The sequence below is a fragment of the Nesoenas mayeri genome (genome assembly GCF_963082525.1).
Source record: "Nesoenas mayeri genome assembly, chromosome: 2".
Classification (NCBI taxonomy): domain Eukaryota; kingdom Metazoa; phylum Chordata; class Aves; order Columbiformes; family Columbidae; genus Nesoenas; species Nesoenas mayeri.
Genome location: NC_137543.1, coordinates 39513796 through 39538764, shown reverse-complemented (window position 1 = coordinate 39538764; position 24969 = coordinate 39513796). Strand labels below are relative to the sequence as shown.

General features: G+C 38.2%; 1 protein-coding gene across 1 annotated transcript in view; it reads left to right on the top strand.

The window, feature by feature from the left end:
- The window catches only part of CLVS1 (clavesin 1), a gene marked incomplete at both ends in the record, with an annotated part of 92413 nt that overhangs the window by 11788 nt on the left and 55656 nt on the right, over positions 1-24969 (top strand). Inside the window, one exon of the mRNA XM_080339974.1 lies at positions 14166-14340. Within this exon, the coding sequence (XP_080196100.1) occupies positions 14166-14340 (175 nt within the window). The remainder of the gene's footprint in view (positions 1-14165; positions 14341-24969) is intronic.

The following is a 24969-nucleotide window of genomic DNA, read 5'->3' as shown; positions in this document are numbered from 1 at the left end:
GAAACCTGAAGTAGATCCCCCCCTGACGCACAGACAGACTTCAGTCCTGGTCCAGCTCTTACACTATGGTGGACTGGGCAAATCCCTTTGTCTGCTTTTTTGTGCCCTGAAGAATCTCTACATCTCCTGAAGGTGTGGTGGAAAATAAATCACTTGGCTGCCATCTAAGCCTGGCCAAGTTTATGACTCACTATAAATGTGTCTACAAATGCATCTTCAAAAAAATGGTTATTTTGTTATCCTGAAGTACGCAGGGAAATAAGAATTGTTACTATGCTAAGGGTATATCAAGAAAAGAACCACTTGCCAGGCTGGTGGTGCCAAGCAAATAAGGAGGGCACGCAAGACATGGATAAGATTAATTTCTGCATGTGGTGAATTGCTCCAGTGTGAACATGACGGCGTAATAGGAAGCAAAGCAAAAGAAAAAATGGAAATAGTTATGCTGGAAGAAGTCCCCAGCGTCAAGAACAGATGTGACTTGTAGCTCAGCACCTCAAGTAGCTGTATCCTCTCAGGAGAGGCTGTAGTTGGGATTAGGGAAGTGGCAGAGTAGAGGTGAAGTACCCTGGCCAGGCAGAGGGGAGGAAGGTGTTCATCATTGTCCTGCTTACACACGGCTCCACTGTGCCTCGGTCTTCCAGTGCTGCACTATATCATGCAGTTTCTTATTTCTAGAGTGAAAAATGGGCTAATTCCTGCCTTCGGTCATGTTGTGGGGCCCTTGATAGAACTACTGCGCATGACTAGGTCAGAATAGATGAATAAAAAATCTGTTTTCCAGCTTTCATGAAACTATGAGTTAGAAGATCACATGGCTGAAGTCAGGGCACTTCCTTATCTAATTATTTCCAAAGCTGACATATTAAAGGATTCACGCATTTCCAAAGAGCAAGAACACAAAATTTTTTAGATAACCTCTGATTCTGTAACACATATACTCACATGCATGTAAGTAACCCCAACAGATTCAACTATGGATACAAAATCCAGTAGTAAGACTATTGATCCACTTTAAATATTTGCTTAAGTACCTTATGGCTTAATATACTTCTCATGCAGAAATTAAACCAATGCATTTACTTGACTGTTAAGCACTGTTGATTAATACTAACATTGCAAAATATTAACCAAAGTTAAGTCAACTGAATGCAAAGGAATGGAAACATGAAGAGTTCTGGCAAATCACAGAAAAAAAGCAACAGAGAGAGACTGGAAGCACTCTGCTTTTCATGTGGTTTTGTGGAGTGAAACTAAATACAAAGTATTGGGATTTGTTTTGCAAAGACTTTATCACTTGTAGTTTTTTTCTGGTATTGCCATAAGGCCTTCTTAGTAACAGTTTTGTGAAGTCAAAGCATTGGCTGGAATAAAGAGAAGCATTTGCTTTTAAGAAAATGAATTCTGCTGTAGCAAAAATATGTTGTAAGACTGTGCTTAGATGTACAGGAATGGACTCTCACTACCTAATTATCTGCTTTTAATAAACTCTGAACTGTGAGATAAAAAACAGAGGAAAAAAAAAGGATACCAAACGTACTATTAACAAACTGCAATTTTAACAAGCCATCCCAGTATACCAAATTACAGCTTTTATGTATTAAATCTTTCAAAGGCCATATCTTCCCTGTTATAGTGCAAACATCTTCAGTGCCATGTCCTGAAAAGTAATCTTTGCTACTTTTAAAAAAGACTTCAAGGTGCAGTTATTCCAGTAAACTATAATATGTTCATCAAAACACCCAACCCCTTACTTTCTTAGCATCAAACCAATTAGATCTCAAGGAAAATTAACTATGACTTTCTGCTTTTATAATTTATTTTTTTTTATGCTAGGGAATAGATTAAAACATCAGGTGTTTCGTTGTGAACAAGCTTCTATTAATGACTGCATGCAACAACATGAGGAAGTAAAAAACAAGGCATGATTTATTTGTTCAAGACCTTCACATACTGAAGTTTTCCTTCTGGCATTTTTCTCAAGACCTTGTAACTACGCTTGCTGTGGTGATGTCTGCTGATCCTTTTTCTGCCTCTTTTTTTGCTGACTTTTGACAGACAGGGCCTCCCTGCTGCCTCTATCTTCATTGAAGTGATCAGTACTGCTCATGTTTGGAGTAAAGATCCTGGTTGTTCCAGCTAACTGGTTCCAGAGCTGCTTCCTTCAGATAACAATGTGGGGTCTGGCAGGATGTCATTGTGCGTTGAGTTCAAAAGCACTAAAATTTTGACTATTATTTTGCGTACTTACTTGTTACATATGTTTCTCCATTATCAATAATTTATAATTGAATGGGTAGCAACTTCAATTAATCAAATTTCTTCAGTAATTCTCTGTATTGACTATGCGAGAATTACTATTAGTGTGAAAAAAAATGAATTAATTATATAAGCTACACAATAAAAAGCAATACAAACAGAAATAAAGAAGTATAAAACATCAGATCATCAATATACAATTTTCAGTTCTTTAGGAAACCTAAAACACAGCCCTTTCCCCAGAAACAACAAACCCTGAAACAGTGGTTGCCAGAAGGCAGAGATTAAATATCCACACATATAAGTATACTCTACTGTAGAGAGGTTAGAGTGATTTAGGAAGTTGCTGATAACTTGTGTGATAATAAATTAATGAAATTTTTCTTTCAGAATTCCTAACATCACAATTCACATGGAATAGAGTTTTCAACTCAACTGAATTGTAATAATTTATAAACCCCTTAAATTGTTTTTCACTGGCAATTCCTGAGAAAATGTGATGATCTGCCAAAATAATGACATAACATAACATTAACATTCCAAACCAGGGGCCACACTGCACCTGCAACACTAATCTGTACCTGTTGGGAATTGGCATGTACTAAAAAATTGTATTGGCTTCAGAGGAATGGGGGAAAGCAGGCTGGCTTACTTTCACCATTACTATGAATTCAATACAAGGCTCAAGAATCCTATTTCTGCCTTCTTTGGGATCTCAGCTTAAGCAGCTACTACACACCAGTGCTGTCAACATGGCAAGGAAGATATATCCCATCCCATCCAGGAAAAAGCCTTAGTGCTGCTAGATCATGAAATTACTAATCTTAGTTAAAAAGCAGTGTTTATTACAGAAATTTAGAGTTTCAAATCCTGACAATGAAATACAAATAAAACATTGATTAAAGGCTTCAGGTAGATTGGCTGGGTTTGTTTTGTTTTGTTTTGTTTTGGTTGTTGTTGTTGTTTTGGTTTTGATTTTTAAATAGGAAAATTATGTACTTAGCCACTGCATTCACAGAAAATGAAGTACACAAAAATTATTAAGTACTGGCCTTGCAATTTAAAATATGTTTATTTTTTCCCTTGGTGATTATTGCATAAGAAATCATACTTAAACATTTATTATAGCCTATTTTGTCCACTTATACTGCACAGGGGACATTTTGGGAACAACTGTAATGCTGACTTTTTCTAATTTTCGATTTGCAACCTACATTTTAGTATTTTTGTTCCATAATTACTTCATCTGTTTCAAGAAAGCCAGTCAAAACACTATCATATTTCTAAATGGGCTGGACCAGTCCCATTAATTTGGTTGGGTTGCTGCTTTGGAAGAATTTCCTCTTGAATTATTGTGTCACAAAGAGTCCTTTGGGGCTCACCTCCTTTTCCTTTGTCTTGCAGTTCTCTCAGAAAACTGTATTTCGCAGGGGAAAAAAATATAACAACAACAAGAAGAAACCAAACAACAACAAATCAGTTTATCTGAGGAAAGCTCACTTCCTCACTTGAAAAGCATCAGGTGGTTGTAGCTGTCTCTGGATCTAAACAGTTTTGGTTCCTCTTACCCAACTTGTTCTGCATAAGGAATAGTAAAATCCACAGAAAAATATTTTTGTCTTCCTTTAGGCAGATCATTTCTGTCATCCATACAAAAATACACGTAGTAAAAGGTCAGCAATGACACACAGTATAGAGCTGATGATACTCAATTTCTGTATTCAGTAATTCCCCTTCGAAAGGAGCAACCACCTCACTCTCTGGAGTGATAAAAGAAGTAGTTGTCATTCATACTGCCTATAGAAGAAAATTCAACCCTGATTCCCAAGATTTCTCTTACAGTGTGGTATGATTCTGACTGATAGTGCCTTCCATACCTTTGTTTACTACTAGCTACTTATAAAATTAATTTGGTTATCAGTCTTTGGTTGATTGACATATTGAGGAGTCACGTGTCAGTGGAATCCAGCTCTCCCAAAGCAACTTCTGTCAGTGGTTTTCCACACAGGAGGTCTGACACCTAATGAAGTCTGAGGCAAACCTGGAAAATGTGAGTGTGAAGACATACTTTTTTCTAATTCCACTGGTAACATTTTACCAGACTCCTCATTGTTGGTTGGATTATATAATGTTGTTTGTTTTTTTTTTTTCTCATTAAAGATTCCGTAAAGTCTACACATATCTCTCATATATACTTTTAATGGATTTCTGGGGAAAAAAATCTGCTCTCTTTGGGAGAATGGGTGTTGCTATTCACTTCCTTCAGCAACGTTGCATGAAATATGATCCACTCAGAAGTGGATAGGGTGAAAACTGCTTATTTTTCTTGAGCATTCTTGAGCAAGGCATATCCTTTTCAGCATAACTGGGCAAAGCAGTTTCTTTGTGGCCGGCAGCATCATGATCACATATGCTTTTAACCGTCTTCTCTATTTCATAAATGTACACAGGTTCATTTTTTTTTCCTGGTCCTTCTCCCCTGCTCATTTGAATCATTACAGCAAATTTTCTTCATCATTGTTGCTGAAGAGATCTGCAGTTGATTTTCATATCATATATTATGAATCTTAATAACATCTGTTTTGAGTTCTCCACTGATCATTTCTACATCAATAATATCAAGTTCCTCCATCTTGTCAGCTATATCAAAGTTGCCTATTTTTTCAGTGTGAAACCTCTTTGATATATAATGCTTGACACATCTTTTCATTTGCTTGTAAGAAAGGGTTAGAATATTTTCATGTTTGTCTTTTATTGGCCCTGAAGGTTTCCAACTAAAATAATTCATAACCCTTTTTATGATTGACATCACTTTTGTACATCTTTTTATCGTCTATCACTTTCACTGTCCAGACTCAAGTACAAGCAGAAGCACAGGCATATGCTTATTTGACTGATTTAATAGCTATTTTAGGTATTTACTAAGATATACTTGCATTTCTATTTTTTGCCACTTCTTTTTCTCATATCTTGATAACCTCTTTTCCAATACCCCTGAGAGATTCAGCTTTGACTATTTACCTTTGGTGATATGGTGGGTTGACCTTGGCTGGATACCAGGTGCCCACAAAAGCCGCCCTATTACTCCCCTCCTCTGCAGGATGGGAGAGGAAGGAAATAAGATGGAAAAAACTTGAGAATCAAGATAAGGGCAGTTTAATAAAGCGAAAGCAAAGGTCACATGTGGAAGCAAAATAAAACAAAAGATTTTTGTTTCTGCTTCCCATCAGCAGGCAACGTCCAGCCACTTTCTGGGAAGTAGGGGTTCAATATACATTATGGTTGCTCCAGAAGACAAATGTGATAATGACAAATGCCCACCCACCTCTCCTTTTTTTTAGCTTTTATTACTGAGCAGGCATCATGTGGTTTGGGATATGCCTTTGGTCAGTTTGGGTGAGCTGTCCCAACTGCATCCCTTCCCAAGATCTTGCTTGCTCCCAGCCTGTTGGAGAGGGGGAATGTTGGAGAGGCAGCCTTGATGCTGTGCAAGCACTGCTGAGCAGCAGTCAAAACACTGCTGTGTTACCAGCACCTTTCTAGCTACCGATACAAAACACAGCATTGTGAGGGCTGCCATGGGGAAGATTAACTCCATCTCAGCCAGACGCAAAACCGGTAGTGACTTCCCACATGGCTTCATCAGACTCTTCTTGTTGTTCTAACAAAACCCTAATATGGTCTCCAACAGACAGGCATAGGGACCAATGAGCTTCTCCAAGCTTTTCAAAAGCATCATCATTTTTATATCTTCATCTATATTCTGGCAGTTAAAATGCTGCTTTTGCTGGAGAGAAGTTGTAAGTCTAGAGACTGTGATATTGCTGATTGCTTTCTTTGCAAATTGTTTCTTTGCTTTCTTTGGTGGCATTGCTGCTTACTGCCCATACCTTCTCTGCTTTTGTCTTTCATTCCTCCTGAAAGAAGTAAAACATGGTCTCTCTAGTTCTCCATTATACCATGTGGTGATACCAAACCCACTTTATAAGTCTTTATGTGGAGATATACATTACTACCACAGGATGATCCTACCAATGAAGATACACAGGCCATTTTCCACCATCTTCATGGGAACCATTTCCAGTCATGCCACTGCTGCAGGATCTGCAGCAGTCTGTCTCTGTGTGTAAATTCATTTCACACAAGCCAAGGAGGATGTCACACTAACTTAATAAAGTCCACTAAGATAATGTATTTTTCATTTTCTTCTTCATGTTACACTTTTGTTAGGGACATAATACTGCACAGCTGTCACCTTCACGGTCTCAGTTTACTGTGGCTTTTCACCATAAGTACCTTAGTTCTGATCTTCCTGCTATATAGATCATGATTTCTTCAGCCTGATGCAATCTGCTCCTGACCATCTGGCCTCATCTGATTTTCCAGTTTTCCTATGATTTGTTGTGATTTTTTTTCAGCCTGTAGAATCAAATGTACCTTCCATGTTATCGTCATAATCCCCAGCAGTAATATTCTTTTGGCAGAGTAGGTGAGGTAAGTAGTGATGTGACAAAAAGTAAATGGAAAGTTGTGTAGGGTAGTGAAGATTAGCAAAAATTGTGGAAAACTCTAGAATGACCTAGAAAAGCAGCATTTATTATGCAAAGAAGTCGAAGTACACTGCCAGAACATGCTGGATTTTAATATGTGGCCACATCTTGTATGCAGATCCTTTATCCTCTCTTAACTCTATCCAGTTTCTTCTGGGTTTTCAATTACTTTTAACCTTTTAAGAAAAACATCAGGTCATTATAGACAGCACAATTAAGAAGTGTACTTATTGTGCAATGTTGGTCAGAAAAGTTAATTAGATGTTAGGCTGCATTAAAAATGAGATGGAGAATAAATAGGAAAAGATAACATATTTTTTCATGTATGCTAATATTCCAAATTCACCTTGAATACTGAATTCATTTTACATTGTATTCTTTGAAAGAGAAGGGGATGTAAAAAAATAAAACTGTCCAAAAGAAAAAGAGTAATAAAGGGAATTCATCAACATTCTGAACAAGTGAGGTGATTGCATCAGAAGGGAGCAAAAAGTCCAGGGTTATTTCAAATGGAAAGATTGCGAAAATGCAGCAGAATTATAGCTAGAGGAGATATAGTGGAATCATATAGAGAAAACATGGTAGCAGAGAGACTGAACTGATGATGTCGTTTGTACCTTCTTCTAATAACAGAACAAAGGACCTGTATAATTGCTTTCTATGATTAAACAGTAGCTTTGTAATGTTCATAAGAAAATCCTTTCCCTTTCTGTAATGAAAAACTTACTTATGGAATGCAATGATGCAAGAAATTGAGCAAATAGCTTAGTGTGATGTAAGGATGGATTGCATTGCCAAGAGGGAATGAGAAAAGACTATACAATCACACAGAATAGAATAAAACAACAGAGGTCATCAATCCTAATGCTGCCAACCATAAGCCATTCATGTACCAGCATTCATTTTGTTCATTATTAGTACAGCTGTGCTTTGATGGAACAGTATCAGTGAGATCATGATAGATTAAAAACTACCTCTTAAACAGTATCCTGAGCTGTGACCATCAGTCTGTTCCCACATGTCATGTCCTAAATTACTAACAGTGGAGACTACTAACCTGAAACCTCCACAGACTCCATGACCGTATTCATGCTGGAATGTGCTCTTTGCCCATCTTCCCCATGCTCCTCTCATGGGTCATTTTATTTGAGACTATCCAGACAAATTACTGCAGTGGCTGTGTAATATTGATTTATTGATTGCATTTGGGGGTTGTACTGTAGGACTTCTAGTAATTTCCGCACTATCATAACACACTGCTTGTGATTGTCACTTATTCCTTCTCAACAGAGAAATTTGCACAGTGTGCAAGCATGACATTTCCCTGGGTACTAAAAAGGGAAGAAAACCATCAGTGTATAGCTCAGAAATACTGCCTCCTGAAGGAATAAAACAAATCCACAGCTAGAGGAACAGTCATGTTGCACCTGAGATTCGGTTCTGGCCTTTCCTTTCAGCAGTGGGCTGCAAAGCAGAGCTGCATGCTGTTCCTGGGAGGCTTCACCTTGTGTGATGCTGAGGGCTCTGCATGGAGCCCAGCTGAACCTTCAGCCCAACGCTAGCCACCCTGCTGCACCCAAGGTGACTCCTTGTGTGTCTCATGGGCTTGTACTGGGCCAGGTTGCAATTGATTGTCAGCTCCGTTTGGGATCAAGTTTCTGCAGAGTTCAGGGAGGGATTCTTTGAGCTCTCAGGAGCTTTATCTTGGACCGATTCCCTGCTAGATGGTGTAACGTGTCCCTGAGCTGAGGCAACGGGAAGATCAGATGTCACCTTCCCACTCCCCTGTGTAGGTCTCAGGTGGAAGCTGGTCCCACCAGGGATCCAAAGATCACCCCCCACCTGCACTTGCCCTCTCCAAGCACAGGGGATGTGAAGGTCCCTGTTTTTCAGCTAAATTACATATAAGAAAGTCTTCTTGCACATTTAACATCAGGGACAAAGTATTCATTTGGTAAGGGTGCCCACAATATGAATGAGTGTATGTAGGAGGAGATTCCTAACAGAGACTTGAATGTGGAGCATGTAATTCAGGGACTATTGGTTGCTATGGAGTTCAATTGAAGTGGAAAGTAACAGCAAAAAACCTCATAATACTTATATATAGAAGAACCTCAAGCAAAAACATAACATGAGGAATATTTTTGTATCTTTAAGAAAACCACTGAGAGGCAATTTTTGCATCTTTAAAGAATAAACCAATGTAGTTTCTTTCTGCAGGCTGGTACATCTCTCCCTCACTGGCAATGACGGAGGCTTCCATCTCACTCCAAGCAGGAATACAAAGCCAGCCAGATACCTGTGGGTGACTGACCTCCATTCGGTTATAAGCTAAGCAGTGGATTTCTGATCTTGTTGAATACGGTCAGGTCCCAGCTTAGTCTGCTTTATTATTTGTATACAGCGCTCTGTTGGACTAACTATTTCCAAAGAAAAAAAAGTCAGTACACTTATCTACCATTCTGTTATCCTGGATGTAAAGTTACTTTGGAATTCTATTTATAGACTTGCACAGATGCTGCAGAGAAAATCTTGCTGTTTTTTCATTACAAAACAGGAGTGATGCCTGTCTGAACCTGACATACTGGAACAGCCAAATGTAGCTGCACTGGATGTGACAGAAGAATAATTTGGAGCTAAGATAATGATTTAATGCAACCTATGTTTTACTCAGTAGGAGTTTTATCTGCATATATTGTTTCTACAGGGAATTTAAAAAAAAAAAAATCTGTAACTTAAGCATGACAAGGAAAGAGTTGGTACCCTACGAAATAGGAAAGAAAACTCATATTGTTGTATAAGAATTTATCCAGTTTGCGTGCTAGTGAATTATTCATATTTTTGCAGCTAACAAGTTTAAATGGCTTTGAATTGTTCTACAAAGAAAGTTACCCACTGCTGGTCAAAATATTTGTTGTGAACATTTGCTGTGAATTCAACCCATTTTCTCTGTGAATCGTAGACAAGCCTTGCTAATTTCTGAGCACATATGCACTATTTAGACCTCAGACAGATGAGACAAACAACCTCTTTTCAGTGTGTGAGTCAGCTGTGAGCTCCCCTGTTTGACTGCTCATCTTCTCTGGTGCAGGATGAGTCAAGTGAGTCACCATGCTTTTTTTCACAATTCTTTGTTTTCCTGTTATTCTTCCTGGTTATTCTTCAGCCAAAGGGTGCCTGGAATTGCTTGATATTCATATGAGGGGCTTTCCTCACCATAAGGACATAGAATGTGGAGATCAGATCTTGCAGTGGTTGGACTGACTCCCATTACCATGTGATGCTCAAGAGGCAGAGTAGCTACTCATAACCCTGAGTTTGAATCAAGACATGAATGAAGTTAGTAATTTCCTGTACTTTTTTCAGCAGAGGTGAGGTTTGAATCTCTAAAATAAACACATGCATTAAAAAAACCCAGATGTTTTCTAAGAACACATTATTGGAAGTTGGGGCTTTCTTATCAATACTTCATGAGCAGGAAAGACAATTTAATCTGCTGAAATAAATGACTCAGTATGATTTATGAATACGTGTTCAAAACCCAATGCTGACTGGATTCCAGGGGCTTTTCCATTAACACTGTTCTTTGGCTGCGTGTGAGAGCAATTAAAAATGTTCCTTCCTGGGTTCTCGCTCCTTCACCAGTGTCGATCTGCTTGTTGTTAACATTTCCCTTTCCAAGCCTTTTCTTATAGGTTCTTCAGCTTTGAATAGCTCAAATAATTTGGAGCAACCTAAACATATTTTTCTGATCCTTCTTCTTTCTGCTGCTTCTTCTGCATGTTAGTCCCAGTGGGAATCCTCATAGCCAGCTCTATGATACTACCAGACAATCTTAATGGCTTCAGCTGCCAGTACTTCTGCACATTCATACTTTTAACTGTCTGAATAATCCAATTCACTAGCATGCCTAAACCAGAGCCTGTGCTTAACTGTTCAGAGACAGCAATGTCAAAAGCCTTTACTGATGCAATCTTCTCCAAAATATATCACTTTCTTGCAGCATATCTTATTTGACTCCTTATTTTCCAACAGTCACTCAGCTTTATTATCCTTGTGTCTCTTCAAAGTGACTGGTGGCAGAGACATGCAAATAGATCATTTAATTTCCCTGCAATGTCTCTATCCCCTTAAATTGTTCCCATTGCACCCTGGTACTCCACCGAGCCTTTTGATTCTCCCACATCCTGCTTACACCTCTTATAATTACGTAATTTCTTCTTATTTATTTTCATGTTATGCCTTTGGCTAATCTCCTCATCAAATCCCTCAGCTAAACGGTCTTCATTTTTGTTTTACCTTATTGTTCCTTAGCACTAGCTTCTGTTAGGCTAACTTTCCATTTTCCAAAGGATATTTGGAGAGTCTTTTTTGTGGTACCTTTCCATTCAGCCAAGGCAGATGATAGGCACTCTGCCTCCTCCTTTTTGTGTTTCTGGGCCTTGTGCAAATCTTTTGTAACTCATTAGTGGTTCACTTCAGTAGGCTCCATGCTGAATCCTTACAGCATCTTACACATTTCCCTTTGTATAATAGTAATTTATTTCACATTTTTCTTTGTGAGGGGTTTAAACTGGTGTGGAGGGGAGTTGGAGGAGGGCAGGGAACATTAAGCAAAGGAACAAAAGAGATGGACTAATAGAAAGTGGTTCTGTGTTCATGCATAGAAAATTATTTGGATGCAAATCAGTCACACAGCTGAATGATTTGTCTCAAAGCCTCAAGATTAGGGAGCAGAACACTTCAGCCTCAAGTGGCACTCTCTCTGATTTCTCTCCACACCCTGCATTCACAAAACAATGTGCCTGCAAACAGCCCACCTGGAGGACTTGTGCACTGCTTACATGTCTCCTTGTACTCGTCTGAAAACGTCTTTATGTTCACTTGGAGTTATTTCCTACACCATGTCTCAAAACTGCAAATACATAGAGGTGGGGAGGGAACTGGACAGGGGACAACCAGATTAGTTACACACTAGAAAATCTGGGTGCCTTATCTCCAAGACAATTTCTATGGGAAGTACAGGTGAGAAATTGCTTGATAACCTGGTAGTTTATATAGACACCTAAACAAAGATTGGAATTCCTAAGGACAGAGTCTGAGAGGAAGGGTTTGCTCAGTGAAATGTAATATTTAATTGTAATTTAGAGTTTCAGTGATTATAGGAGATGCCTTATATACACCATTTCCATACAGCCCTACTGAATCATTACACAGCCTTTAAAAGCACCGGAGGTAGCAAGATCAATAATATGAGTTTGCATCTTCTATTAAGAAAACTTATTCCCAAAAATAAAGGATGAAACCTTTTCTGATCATAATGTAACCTTATTTTCACACCTTCAGTAATAACAAGTTTTCAGTTCACTTTATGATTTGCAAATGTGGGATTAAATCCGTCTTTCTCAATCTAGCCAGAAAGCCCATCTATGAATGATGACGCCATTCTGCATTGACACTGACCAGAGAGCAGAGAAGGCCGGCATGTGTCTGAGGACACTTTTGGAGACACTGCACATCTCAGACCTTCCATGGCACAGTTCTTGTGGAAGGCTGATCCCCTTGAATAGGGATGCTGGGGTAGATCAATGTAGGATATATTAAGTAGATCTGGTCTAGGGGTGCAATTGCTTTTTTCATCACTGAAAATGTAGTAATTTCATGTTACTGCTTGAAAGTAGTGACCCGTTTCAGCTGGGCAGTGGGTAGTATATTCATATCACAGTTTTTTTAAAATAAATTTAGACTGAAAATAAATGCCAGTTGCCAATCCAATCGGTGTGCCTTCACCTTACATTGCTAAGGAAAGTATTCCTTCTGTTTGTCTGTTTAGCACAGCTTCCCCATACGATTTGGAAAGGTCAAGGTTGCCCTGTTACTGCAAATGAGGGAGGAGTAGTTTGTTACCCACCAGCAACAAAGTTAAACATCATTAAGCCCTATGTCTTGCAAGTTGCCTCAGCAATTGTACTTCAGGGAAGCTTGTAATTTAGGCAGAGAGGCGCAGTGCAGAAACAGCTTTTTCAAGGGACCGTGTCTTTAGAGAAGGAAAGTGCATTTCCACTCAAAACCTGCTGAGAGAAAAGAGAAAGAATAAGAAAACATTTCAGCATTTAGTTCTAAGAGAAATTTATCATGTGTTGCGGCCTTTCAGGGGCAGAGGTCTTGATTGTAGAACAGTTTGTTTTGACTGCACATAGGTTTTTTCTCTCAGGCAGAATTTGAAACAACACTCTTCTAGGCTTAGACGACTTGTTTTAAATTAAAGAAAATGGCAGAAAAGGATTAAATTAAAATCACTGCAGCAGAGCATGTGTAATAGACTTCAGGCCTCATAAAAATTTCAGAATTATGCAGAGGCAAAGCACACTGCAATAACAATACAATACAACTTCATTTTACAAAGGTTGAAGCTGTACTTTCAGAATCTTTCCTTGTTTGTTGCTCTCTAAAATAATCTGTTATTGGTAGATCATCTTAATGGGAAAGACAGCTGATGACATGGCCTGATTCACCTTACTAAGGTGGCAAATATGGAATAAGTTATTAAAGTATCTAACTCCCACTTTTGTAAAATGCATGAGACGGAATTAGATAGAGGCCCAGACTTCTCAGTACAGACTTTCACATTAAAGAAAACATTTCGATGTTTTCTTCTCTGTTACTTGCTATCTCCTTCAGGGCCCCCAAGGTTTCTAATTATTTTGCCAGAGCTGAGGGAAGCCTTGCAGCTAGCCTATTGGTAGTTGCTAATTAATAAAGAGTTCCTATTTTGAGTGGATGCAACTATTTTCCATGTTGCATTTGGTTCACTGAAGTAAGGCAACAGTCAGACTTCATTGTGCAAAGCCTTGGATAATTCCCTCCACTCAAGCAGGAAGCCAGGGGGCTTAGTTGTAACCATACCATTTGTATTAATATCGTACAGATTTATTTCCTTTTCTGATTTTCCTCTTTATAATAAGCAGAAAAGAAGGGAGAAAAATGGCAACGTATATACAAAGGAGCAGGGATTTAAACTGATAGGCTAAATGTGTTTCACTTCACCACAGCGTAGTATTTTCCCAAAGTAGCTTAACGAAAGTCTATTGTAAGCAATGCCAGAAGAAACAAAATTCAGGGTTTATTCTATCCACCAGTGAGCAGGACTTATCACATCAAACAGAGTAATGTGAGTTTTGGAGTAGGAGCACTTTAGTGATACCTCTGAAACAACTTTCTTTTTAAAAGAATTCTACCAGAATAAATCCCTGTCCCTTGTTCATGTCCCATCCACAGCAAAGCTGAGTATCTTGAGGTTTGAAGATAACTGCAGTCACTGATTTTTAATTTTTTTTTTTTTTGCTTTGACATTAGGAACTCCTTCATAGATATCCTTCGGGCTATCCTACTGTCCTTGGAAGTGCTCATCGAAGATCAAGAGCTTCAGATAAATGGCTTCATTCTAATTATAGACTGGAGCAACTTCTCCTTCAAGCAAGCCTCCAAGCTTACACCATCTATCCTCAAACTGGCCATTGAAGGGTTACAGGTAGGTGGAGGGTAATACATGTACCTGCAATTTTTATTGCTGCAGACAGTGATTTTTGCCTCATCAGGCACTGAGCAGGGTGAAAGGTGGTAAGAGAAAATAATCCAGAATGCTTTAGTGTCCCATTTTCCTGCAACATAGATTGATTTTCATATGTTTCATTTTGAAAGTCTTTCACTTTTATTTCAGCTGTAAATCAGCGCAACCAGTATGTGTGTTACTTACTGCAGCATTAAGAAGGACAGTTAGAGATTTGCGGTTTAATCCATCAGGGAATTCAGAGAGATTAAGATCCAGTGGTGTCAGCCTTCTGGAGTGTGCAGTCCACATGCAAGCACATGTGTATGCAGAGAGAGGGTGGCAGGAGAAGAGACTGGTTCCCTCAGCAGATGGAAATGTGCTGTTGTGTTCAGGCGGATGCATTTGAGTCAGAAGGAAATGAGGAAGAGGCAGGATGGGCTCCCTGTCGTGCCCTCATTCTGACTGCCTTAATTTGTCACACAGGATCCTGTTACATTATGGTTCAGGTTTTTCAGGGGCTGCACATCCAGTTGGTGCTTGCAAATAAACAGGAGCAAGATAAAACTGCCTGCTGTTAGGAGGTTAGGTGGAAAGTGAGGCCAAGGTGGCTTGGGCCTGATGGGCCACCTCAGGATGAAGGTAGGCTGTTGTGCTCAAAGAGAACTTCAACTCTTTCCACTAGAGTCTGAGCCCATCTCTCCTGCTAGACCTGAGGTAGATTTTTAAGTTTGAAGTAGTCTGACACAACCTTATTAATGTGGGCATCTGACAGAACCCAGGGAGTACTTAGGTTGGAAGGACCTCTGGAGATCATCTTGTCCAAACTCCTACTCAAAGCAGAACTGACTTAATCTTAGACCAGGTTGCTCAAGCATCATGTTTCATCTAACTCCATAGGAGAAATTTTATAAGTTCTTGTTTTTCCATTTTATTTTTTAGTACTTTTCAGGTATCCTGCAGTCATAAATATCTCAGGAATAACCTTCCCTGGGGCGGGTGTGTCTTAACTTTATCTCATATACTAGAAAGAACAATTTGTTCAACTAATTTTTGACTAACAAATTGTCTACAGTTAGATCATGATCATCTCTATTTTATATTATTCAAAAATGAGGTAGAAAAATCTGCCAGTAGTTCCCTTTGTGGAGGTTTTTCATCTAATCTAACAAATTAGAAAGTCAAGCTGCGCAATTAGTTCTTAGGTCAGTACTTTATCTTCTCCTGCTGCTACTACCATTTTGTCTGCCTTCCTTCACAGAATAACATTCTGTGGTTCAAAAATACCCTACAGTCAGAAGGAAGAGAAAGCCAAGTGACATTTGTAAGGAAATCAAACTCCAGCAAGGTGTCCTTGTGCCTGTCTAAACTTTGCTCTTCCAGTGCTCCAGTAAGAGGCCAATCCAGCCTTCATCCCATCTGGTATCTGGCCACAGTACTGCATGAGAATGAGGGGACACGTCCACTTTACTGCAGGTCCAGCTTTGAGTGGTGGAAAAGCAAGTTATTCCTTTCAAAGACATTTTCCCCTACTGTGCCTGTTCACAGGCTCTTCTTCAACATCCCCATTACCTGGACGGAGCCCCCAGTTTATTTGCAGTTTTTGGCAACAGTATATTTCTGGAAGTATGAAAACATGGAAGTACCCAATCTGGTCTTATGATGGTGTAAATAGCCTGACATCCTGTGCTGGACAATTTAAGGAAGTTGCCTCTCTTGTTGGTGGGTAGGCATTTAATTTCTCATTGAAAGTCACATTACTGTCATCTTCTTCATGATAAGTAGAAATATAACTGTCTCTCTAAAAAGTACAAATTGGGATAATGTGTTCCAGACTTTTCTAACCACTGGCAGGCTTGATGAGTTGTAAGAGTTGTGAATGTTGCACTCTGATATACTAGGGATAGAAGCAAGTCATTCATGCTTACAAAGCACATATTTAGCAAACAATGCCAGTAGGGTGTTTTTAGAGGTGGTTTGTTTTTTTTTTTGGCTCTCATCATTGCTGTTGAAGTACCTTCATTAAGACTTTGTTCTATTATTATTTTAAAACAACTACCGTTATCCTAATGTAAAATTTATGTAAAATGTAATGGAAATGAAGGCAAGACCTACATACAGAAAAAGAGAAGTCACAATACGAGTTGCATTAGAGCTCACTGAAAGCAAAAAGTCAGGTTCTACTCTTAGGAGACAATGATGTCTGAAAAAAAACAAGACTGTTTTAGTTCCTTGTTATTTCTCACAGCCAAGGCATTATGCATGTGCAGATGGTCAGGCTGGAAGATTACATAGATATTCCAGTCCTCCTTTCTAATAAGAGATTTTGGGTCATTTTAAGCCCTGTGTAAGTATAGTGAAGTGGATGGAAGGAAAATAATTGCCTCTTACAATTTCAAGTGGTGTTGAACTCATATGTTCACATGTTGGTGTCTGAGCCAAGAACTTCTAGCCTCTGTGTGATAGCAATTCTAATGCCATAGCTGAACCATTTGCCAATAGCTTTCTTAGGCTCTTGTCTGATTTAGTATCTCAGACCATCACTTTTTGAAATACATTCTGACATAAAAAATAAGCAGTAGTGTACTTAATAATCTAAATTTCTGAATTGGGTAGTTTTTTTCTTATTTTCAAATTGCTTTAAGCCAATAAACATATTGGCAGATGATTTTTTTTTTTTTTTGCAATTGTGTTCAATTTTTTTTTCCTCAAATTGCTGCTGCAGTGCATTGTGACTAAGCTCATAGAACAAACATTACACAGGTGCATATGTTAGTTTATCCTATGTTGAAAGGCCTACACTAGTCAAATCTAATAGACTTAGCTGCAGAGATTAGTATGCTGCTATTACATAGGTTGCTCAGTTCCACATACTGTAAAGTGTGTAGACACTCAGGGAGATGAAATATGAGTTATATCACCACATGGCTGAAAGCACATTTTGCTCAATACTACTCTTCTTTCTGTTTGGATTTCTGTATATACTGCATCACACAAGACAGTTCATTATAATTCAATAGAGCGCCTACTCTGTTTCTCAGTTATTTAATGACCTAAAAGGAGCCTTATGACTCCGCTTTAAATAACAGTTGTTCGTACACTAAGCAGATATTTGTACAGTAGGGTGACTCTCATCTTGTCATAGCAGCACCAGGACAAGTGTAGTTTTAGTGCCTAAACCTTTTCTGTTTAAGGAGGTCTGCTCTTTTATCACAAGGCCATTGCTACTGTATGCTTTGAGCTTGAACCATGCTCCTTCCTAGACTTCACTGATCTTCTGGGTTTTAAGACATTAAAGAGAAGATCCTCATGTGGATGGAAAGGTGGGGAAAGAGATGTATATAACACCAATCTATTTTGCCAATAACTTGATGAGTTTTGACTTCTGATCCTTATTCTTTTAATGAGCACAGCTTTTCCCCTTCACAGCGTATTTCTCCCCTCTGTTCTCTTCTTCTGTGAAGCTGTGTGTCATGCTGATCTTATCCTATAATGGTAGACAAAACGTAATTGCGGTTTGAGTTAACCAGAGACTGATCTTTTGGCATTTTGCATAACAGCTTAGAAACATCAGAGTTTAATGGCAAAGGTAAGAAACCCATGTTGCAATTGTGAAGCAGGTAAAACGTAAAAAATAGTCGCTTCTTAGTATGTGAGATGTTTGCTACTGACCTCTAATAAACATGGGAATCAGGGCTGAAGTGTGTTACAGTGAAGATAGCCTGGGTATTTTTTGCTCAGAGGAGGTAGTTGCTTTGCCTCCAGACGTGACTTTTGATTTCAGGGTGGTCCTACCAATGAATACAGAGAACCACTATTTGCTTCAACATTATGCAACACCAGAGCTACATACTTCAGTTTGTGCATATGCATGCACATATCAGTTCAGAAATTCTCCCAGCAAGTACTCTGAGTTGAAATACAGCAGCTTCTCCAACAGCATCCAGCAATCTTCCAAAACTTTCAAAACAGCACAAGGTCTGGTCTGGTCGTGCCTGGTCATATCCTGGCCACATGCTTTTTTTTTTTCTTTGATAATTCTGTAACGTGCAATTCTACTCATATTTGTGATGACAGTGACTATTTAAAAAATCGCTATGGCTACTTCATGGAAATGATGAATCACTTCAGGAATGATCTTTAAAATTCAAATGGGCTTTGATTCAAATTTCACAGTCCCTGCAGCAAACAGCAGTAACAACAGGGAACAACCAAGATCGACAAAAAGGGATTTGTCCCCAGATTTTCATTGGTAGTAGCCTGGCAAAAGTTATGACCAATAATGTCCATTAGGATATCCATTAAAGCTGTTTTATTTTTAAAAATTATCTTCAGTTTATCATCACCCAGTGAATTTGGAAACTGGTATTCCTGGAAGGAGAGGGCAATGAAAGGAAATCCATGATGTTTGACTTAAGAACATCTTAATCAGATACCAGTACTGGTAAAATTATTCTGAAAAAATTATTCAAATATGGGAAACTTGTATAAGCTTCTATTAGAAAAGTATTTAAGTTACGTTTGTCCAGAATAACATCAATGCTGAGATCAGGTCAGGTAATCAAGCTATGAGATTGGTTTGGACACTATTGGAGGTTATCCCACTTTGAAATCTGGAATGAAATACTGCATTAGGGAAAACTTAGAATTATGTAAAGTGTTTTATCTTTAATGTGGACAATACATTTAAATAACTTAAAATAGATTTTTAAATTATTTTTTAAATTCCCTCCTACTGTAATTATGTGGGATTGAGAAACTTAATGTCAGTTAAATTATAGCATCAGATTACTTGTCTCTTGACACTAGCTTATACAATCAAATGTATTTCCTGTTGTGCTTCAGTAGGAAGAGGTAAAACATAAAATACGCTCAAAGAATCTAGAATCTAGAGCTTCTAGGAAAAAAAAGTGTAGTCCAATATTATGGCAAAAGTGTGATTTGGTTGTGTATTTGTTTTCAAAAGTCTTAGCAAGAAATATGAGCTTTTAGAGCTGATGAGAGTTTTCCAGTGAAAAACAGTTTTTCTGGAACAATGTCATTTTTTTCAGAATAGAAGTATTACAGTGATATATGTTTCCAAAAATCTCTGGAAAGCTCTGAAAATATGTTTGTTTCAAAATTTTTCATCTGAAAAATCAAAATACTTAACATTCCATCTCATTATGAGCACTTGATTTCTTTCTTAATTGTTATCTGTTCTTGCTTTTTCTGAGTTGAAATCAAGCTGAGATAATGGAACAACATTTCAGATCAGCATGACCTGGATTAATGGGTATGACTGAATTCTTGTTATGGTCAAACTGGGGATCTAAACAGAGCCTGAGTAATCCTTGTGCAAGCTTGGTTTTTCCTTCACCAGCTCAGATCCTGGAGCAAGGAACTGATTCTTCTCTCCTGGTTTAAACACATCTATACTCTGAAACCCATGGCAGGTGTGATCTCTTTGACTTAGTGCTTCCAGTTGAACTCTTTATGAGTCACACAAAGGATGCAGGCTATGAGATGCCTTAAACAGTGAGTATAAGATACTGCTAGTCTTTCTATAGGATTTCTGAACATAATGCTGCTGTTACTTGAAAGTTTCAAGTGAGTGAGAATCCAGAACATAAGACATGCAGAGCATTCTGAAGAGACTTGATCTAACTCAGCGTTTCTGTAGAAATCTGTAGTGGAGAGAGAAGTCTATCTATGCTATAAATATCCTATGATGATGATCCTTTTATGTCTCATCAGGTATTTATAACAGATCATATAACAGAAAGACAGAGAGCTCTCTGTCATTGCCTACTGAAGACAGGACAGATTAAATCCTCAGTAATAGAAACTAGGCAAGTAAAACCATATATAGACACATGTATATATTGACTTGGACAAGGATAAATAAAAAAAACCCTTAGCACATAGTATTTATTTCTGGGAGACTAAACGCAGACTCAAAACTCATTAACCTGCTCTGTTATTCCCTACTCTTTCAGGTTCAAAATCTGAGAGCCAAAATTAGCAGACAGCTGAGGCCAGTTGCTGGGATAGTATAACTGGATAGGGCTCTGTGCACATCTGCAGGGTAATGCTGATTTATGGCAGGGGAGAATCAATCAGTCCTCTTGCTTTTCTGCTGTTAGAAAGAAATCTACTTCAAGACAGATTGTTGGTGCTTTGTTTCTGTTTATGTCCAGGATTTAAAGACTTGTAAAAAATTAAAGACATCTTTAGATTTTTCATTTTGTACAAAAGCCTTCTCATTACCTTTCTTAGGAGAGAAATTGAACAGAAGTGGATATTTTAGCCTGTGTTCTTGAGGATGGACAACAGCTTCTTTAGTAGTGGCCTACCAGAAGGCAGACAATTTCCTCGGAGTATAAAACCAGGCTGATCTTGTGTCATAATCATGGCTTGTTGATATGTCCAAAAGGCATGTTGTAGCTTCCCAAACTAGAGCCCCTGCAAATTACTCCAGAAAACCCACTAATAACTCAAGCTTATGTTCACAGAGACAAGATTGAACAAGCTAAACATGGTTTACCCACAGAGGGGGGCAAATCTGGTCTGCGAAGACAGCAGACAAGTCCTTCAGTAAGAATTACTTAACTGTTTCTGAAAAGTGACAACTTCAAGATTTAATGACTTTCAGCATCTGGAAAATGGCTGCAGATTACAATTTAGCAGATGCTATAAGATAAAATAGGCTTTCTCAAATATCTGTAGCAAAAAAAAAACTTTGTTGATTTCAAATCCACTATTTGTATGAAATGTTTGTGTAATTACAGATATTTAGATGAAACCATTTCCAATATAGTCACATAGAAAGCATACTGAGTTTTCTATTACATGGTGCCTCAAAAGTTCCCAGATCTCTTCTCTAGCTACTTTTCTTCAATATTAGAATGTGCTCCATGTTAGACACTTGTGTTGAACTGCTGAACATGAAGTCACAGCTAATGCTGAGCACTTAGTATCCATCAAAAGAAGGTCAGTTTTAATCATTTCAGAAGCACTCATGCTATCTGTCTCCAGCAGCTGTTGTGATATATAGAATGAGTACTCTCTGAGATGTCAGTGAAAGTGCCTTTGAAATTTTAGGAAACGAGAAAAGTAATTGACTCATTATATGTAAAATAAAGGTAGATAAACAGACTTTGCTCTCTTCAAGAGGAGGTCTGTGTTCATTGTGTGCCTATCATCTCTAGGGAGTTAACTGGAACAAGGGAAAAGAATAGCATAGTGGTCTGTAGAGTCACATTTGTCACTTGAAAATTTAAATGAATTTCTTAGCAGAATTGATTAGCCCAGCCATGTTTGTTGTTGCTTTTGGCTGTGAGTAAAGGATAAGCTGCAATGTGGACAGCCCAAGAGGCTGGATATGTTAGGTGGCAAGTCTTTTTCTAATGCCAGTTATCACATTTTGGTAAAGGTCATATCAAGTTGCCAGTACGAGTCAGATGGAAAGCAATTACTCTTTCAGCCCTGCCAAGAAAATAGAAAAGTTTATTGCAATAACTCTGGCTACAGCAGCAGAAAGCAGCTGTTTCTTACTGGTAGCCAGTAAATCAGCAGCTGGAGCTGACACCAATCATGCTTGAATCTTCCCACCAACATATGCATAAGTAGCTCATGTTGTACCATGAACATTTCTTTCTCTTATAAAATGTGAATGTGGCCAAATGTACTTGCATTAATTTACATTATCCCTGTCCTCATTAATTTAACAGAACTTCAGGAGTGATGCATCTGTGATAACCATTTAATTTCTTTTACAACCCCAGAAGCCTTTTCCTTTTTAGCATGCAAACTGAGTGAAAGCTTCCTGAAGAGAGTATTTACTACAGAAACCTTCTTGCTATGAGAAATATATAAAGCAATTATGCAAAAATATCAAAGGGATTGCACATACAAGACTAGACCAGAAAGACATAGGAGTAGTGACATGAGGGGACACCTCATTGCAGCCTACAGTTTCCTCACAAGGTGGGGATCAATATGGTTGAAAAATACTGCAGTGCGTTCAGTAAGTTTGAGGTGAAGTCCCAACTGATGTGAATGGGACTTTTGCCATTGCTTCGATGGAGGCTGCAATTACCCCCCTGTCACACCTTGGCAGGAAGTGATTTTCCAGTTCATAGGAGTTTTCGCTACTTGCAGAAAACATCTCTCAAGAGCAGAGCACTTCTTGGAAATCTTGCACATCAATTAGAACTTTTGTCTAGTGATCTTGAAACACTCAGTTTTGTTATCAAACATTTTGAGGTCTCTTTTTAAACTCTCTGTGTAGAGTTTAACACTTGAAACACACATTCCTGAATAGCAGGAGTTCCTTGATGCAAAAATGTCGACCTGAAACATCTCAAACTTCACAGTCTTCTGAGGAAAGGTGAAAACTTCAAGTGAAAATTTCCCTTCCTCTCTACCTCTTGCCCCCCACTAAGCTTTGATTTTGACAAATTGGAATTTTCTGAGGAAAAAAGGATTTCAGTAGAAATTCCTTCAGTAGCTGTACTGCCCTGTAATTCAAACCTTCCTACAATTATTTCAGGATGTGTTTTGCATCCCTCTCTGCTAGACATGTATTAGACCATTTGCATGTGCATTCTGCTTTTCACTCTGAGCATGCTCCCACTGTTTCAAACTGGGTGCTGTAGAACCAGTTCAAAGCATGGCCAAAGAGTAATTAAAAATAACTTCCATTTCAGAGGCGGCTTTCCGATCAACTCCAATTTATATGCAATGAAAATGCAGCTAAGAAAAAGCACGGCTAACACAAATACAATTACAATGCAAATATTCTTCAAATAGTAGATACATTTAGAATGTAATCAAACTGACATTTTTCCAGAAAAAAGGTAGAAACATTTATTTATATGTGTGGAGCAAAATACTTATTACTGTTTAAGAATTACAGAGGATAGCAGCAGAACTTTTAATAAATGGAAAATAGAATTAAAGCTTGCCTAGGCTTATAGGGTTATATAAATTTTATTCTTATATTTTCCAAGAGAATTTAAAAGCAGCTTTGAATTAGTAGAAATGCACTCAGTAGCACATGTGCTCAATGTCTGAAAGAGATGGTTTCTGGTGGGTTGCTGAGAAGGCTCATATGAATGGACATCTGCAGTAGTTGCAAAGTATCTTACTCTATTTCTGTGTGATGTTTCAAAAAGAGTCCCACTGGCAATCCTAATTTTGTTTGCCTCCTTTAATAAGTATGGAGAACCTGAATTTAAAGTTTGTCAGAAGATAGTATCTCCTCACTATAGCACAGACAGCATTAACCTCCTGGTCATGGTGTTTTCCTTTATCGTATCATTTGAAATAATTTATCAAACTTATTGCTAAGTGTGAGTAAAACTGCAAGAGGACAGTCCTAAAGAGATAAGAATTCCTGAATCTGTACTGAAACTGAAATTAATTAATTCATACAGATAAAGCTTTGGACTTAATTAATCTATGAGTGGGTTTTCTGCTGACATTGGAGACAATATTTACTACTCAGACTCTCCAAAATTAAAAAAAGAAAAAGTTAATCATTTACTATGTAAAAAACCCCACAATCCTCCATATTTTCAGACAATTTCCAAGCATTTTTTATCAAAAGGAAAATATTTGCACTTAAAACTAACAAGGCAAACTTCAGGTTCTCTTGCTGGCCACTGTCTTTGCAGAAGCTGAGTTCACGATCACTGCAGCATAGAGACTGTCTGTAGTCATTTGGCATCATGTGTAGAAGATCCAGTTGGACAATGGGACTCACAAAGGACTAAAGAAGCAGAAAACAGTTGATCTGTAGTCCTGGACAGATACTGTGGGAGAATCTCTGCAATTAATCTTTTCTATGAAAAGTCAACATTTTCAGGAAGAAGGCCACAGCTTTTCACACAGAAATAAATACATAATTAGGCCGGGAGAGCTGTGTCTTTTTGAAACTGAAACTCTGTTTCTCTGCAAGATTCTAGTTTAAACTTACAATGTATCACCATATGTATTCCTACCCGGTCCCTGCCATTGGTGTGTTGATTCAAAGGGACTTCTGGTCATCCAATAACAATTTCTTCTCATAGCAGAACTACTGTGAGAACTAGATCAATTAAACCATGGCAAACAAATCAGCTGAACATTATCTAGCTTTTTCCCTCTTCCCTTCCTCCCTGCTCTTTCTCTACCTTTGAAAGTGCTTTCTCCTCTAAATATTATAAGATAAATAAAGTTGTTAGGTAAAGCAGGTGTCAAGGTGTGCATTTTGTGGGCCTGAGCCCACATGGTTAACAGCATCAGGTATTCAAACACACCAAATATAATTAACTATTCAAGAAATTTCGCCCTTCCAATTTGTTATACATGCCTGAATGAATGCTAATGGGGTCACATAGTTCTTTGAACTGCTGCTGACAGAACAATAAAGAGTTCCTGTGGTTTTCAAGAAACACCACAGTACAATTTTGCTTGCTTTGCAAGGGCATTTCTTAATGATATCATTATACCCTTTAAACTCCTAGTCCACTCTCAGAAACTCACAACATTTCAAATGACAAGTTGCCTTCTCTTCTCCCTGGGAGAATTGAATCTCAATTATAATTTATAATGTGTTACTTACTCAGTGAATATTCTTTTCCTGTG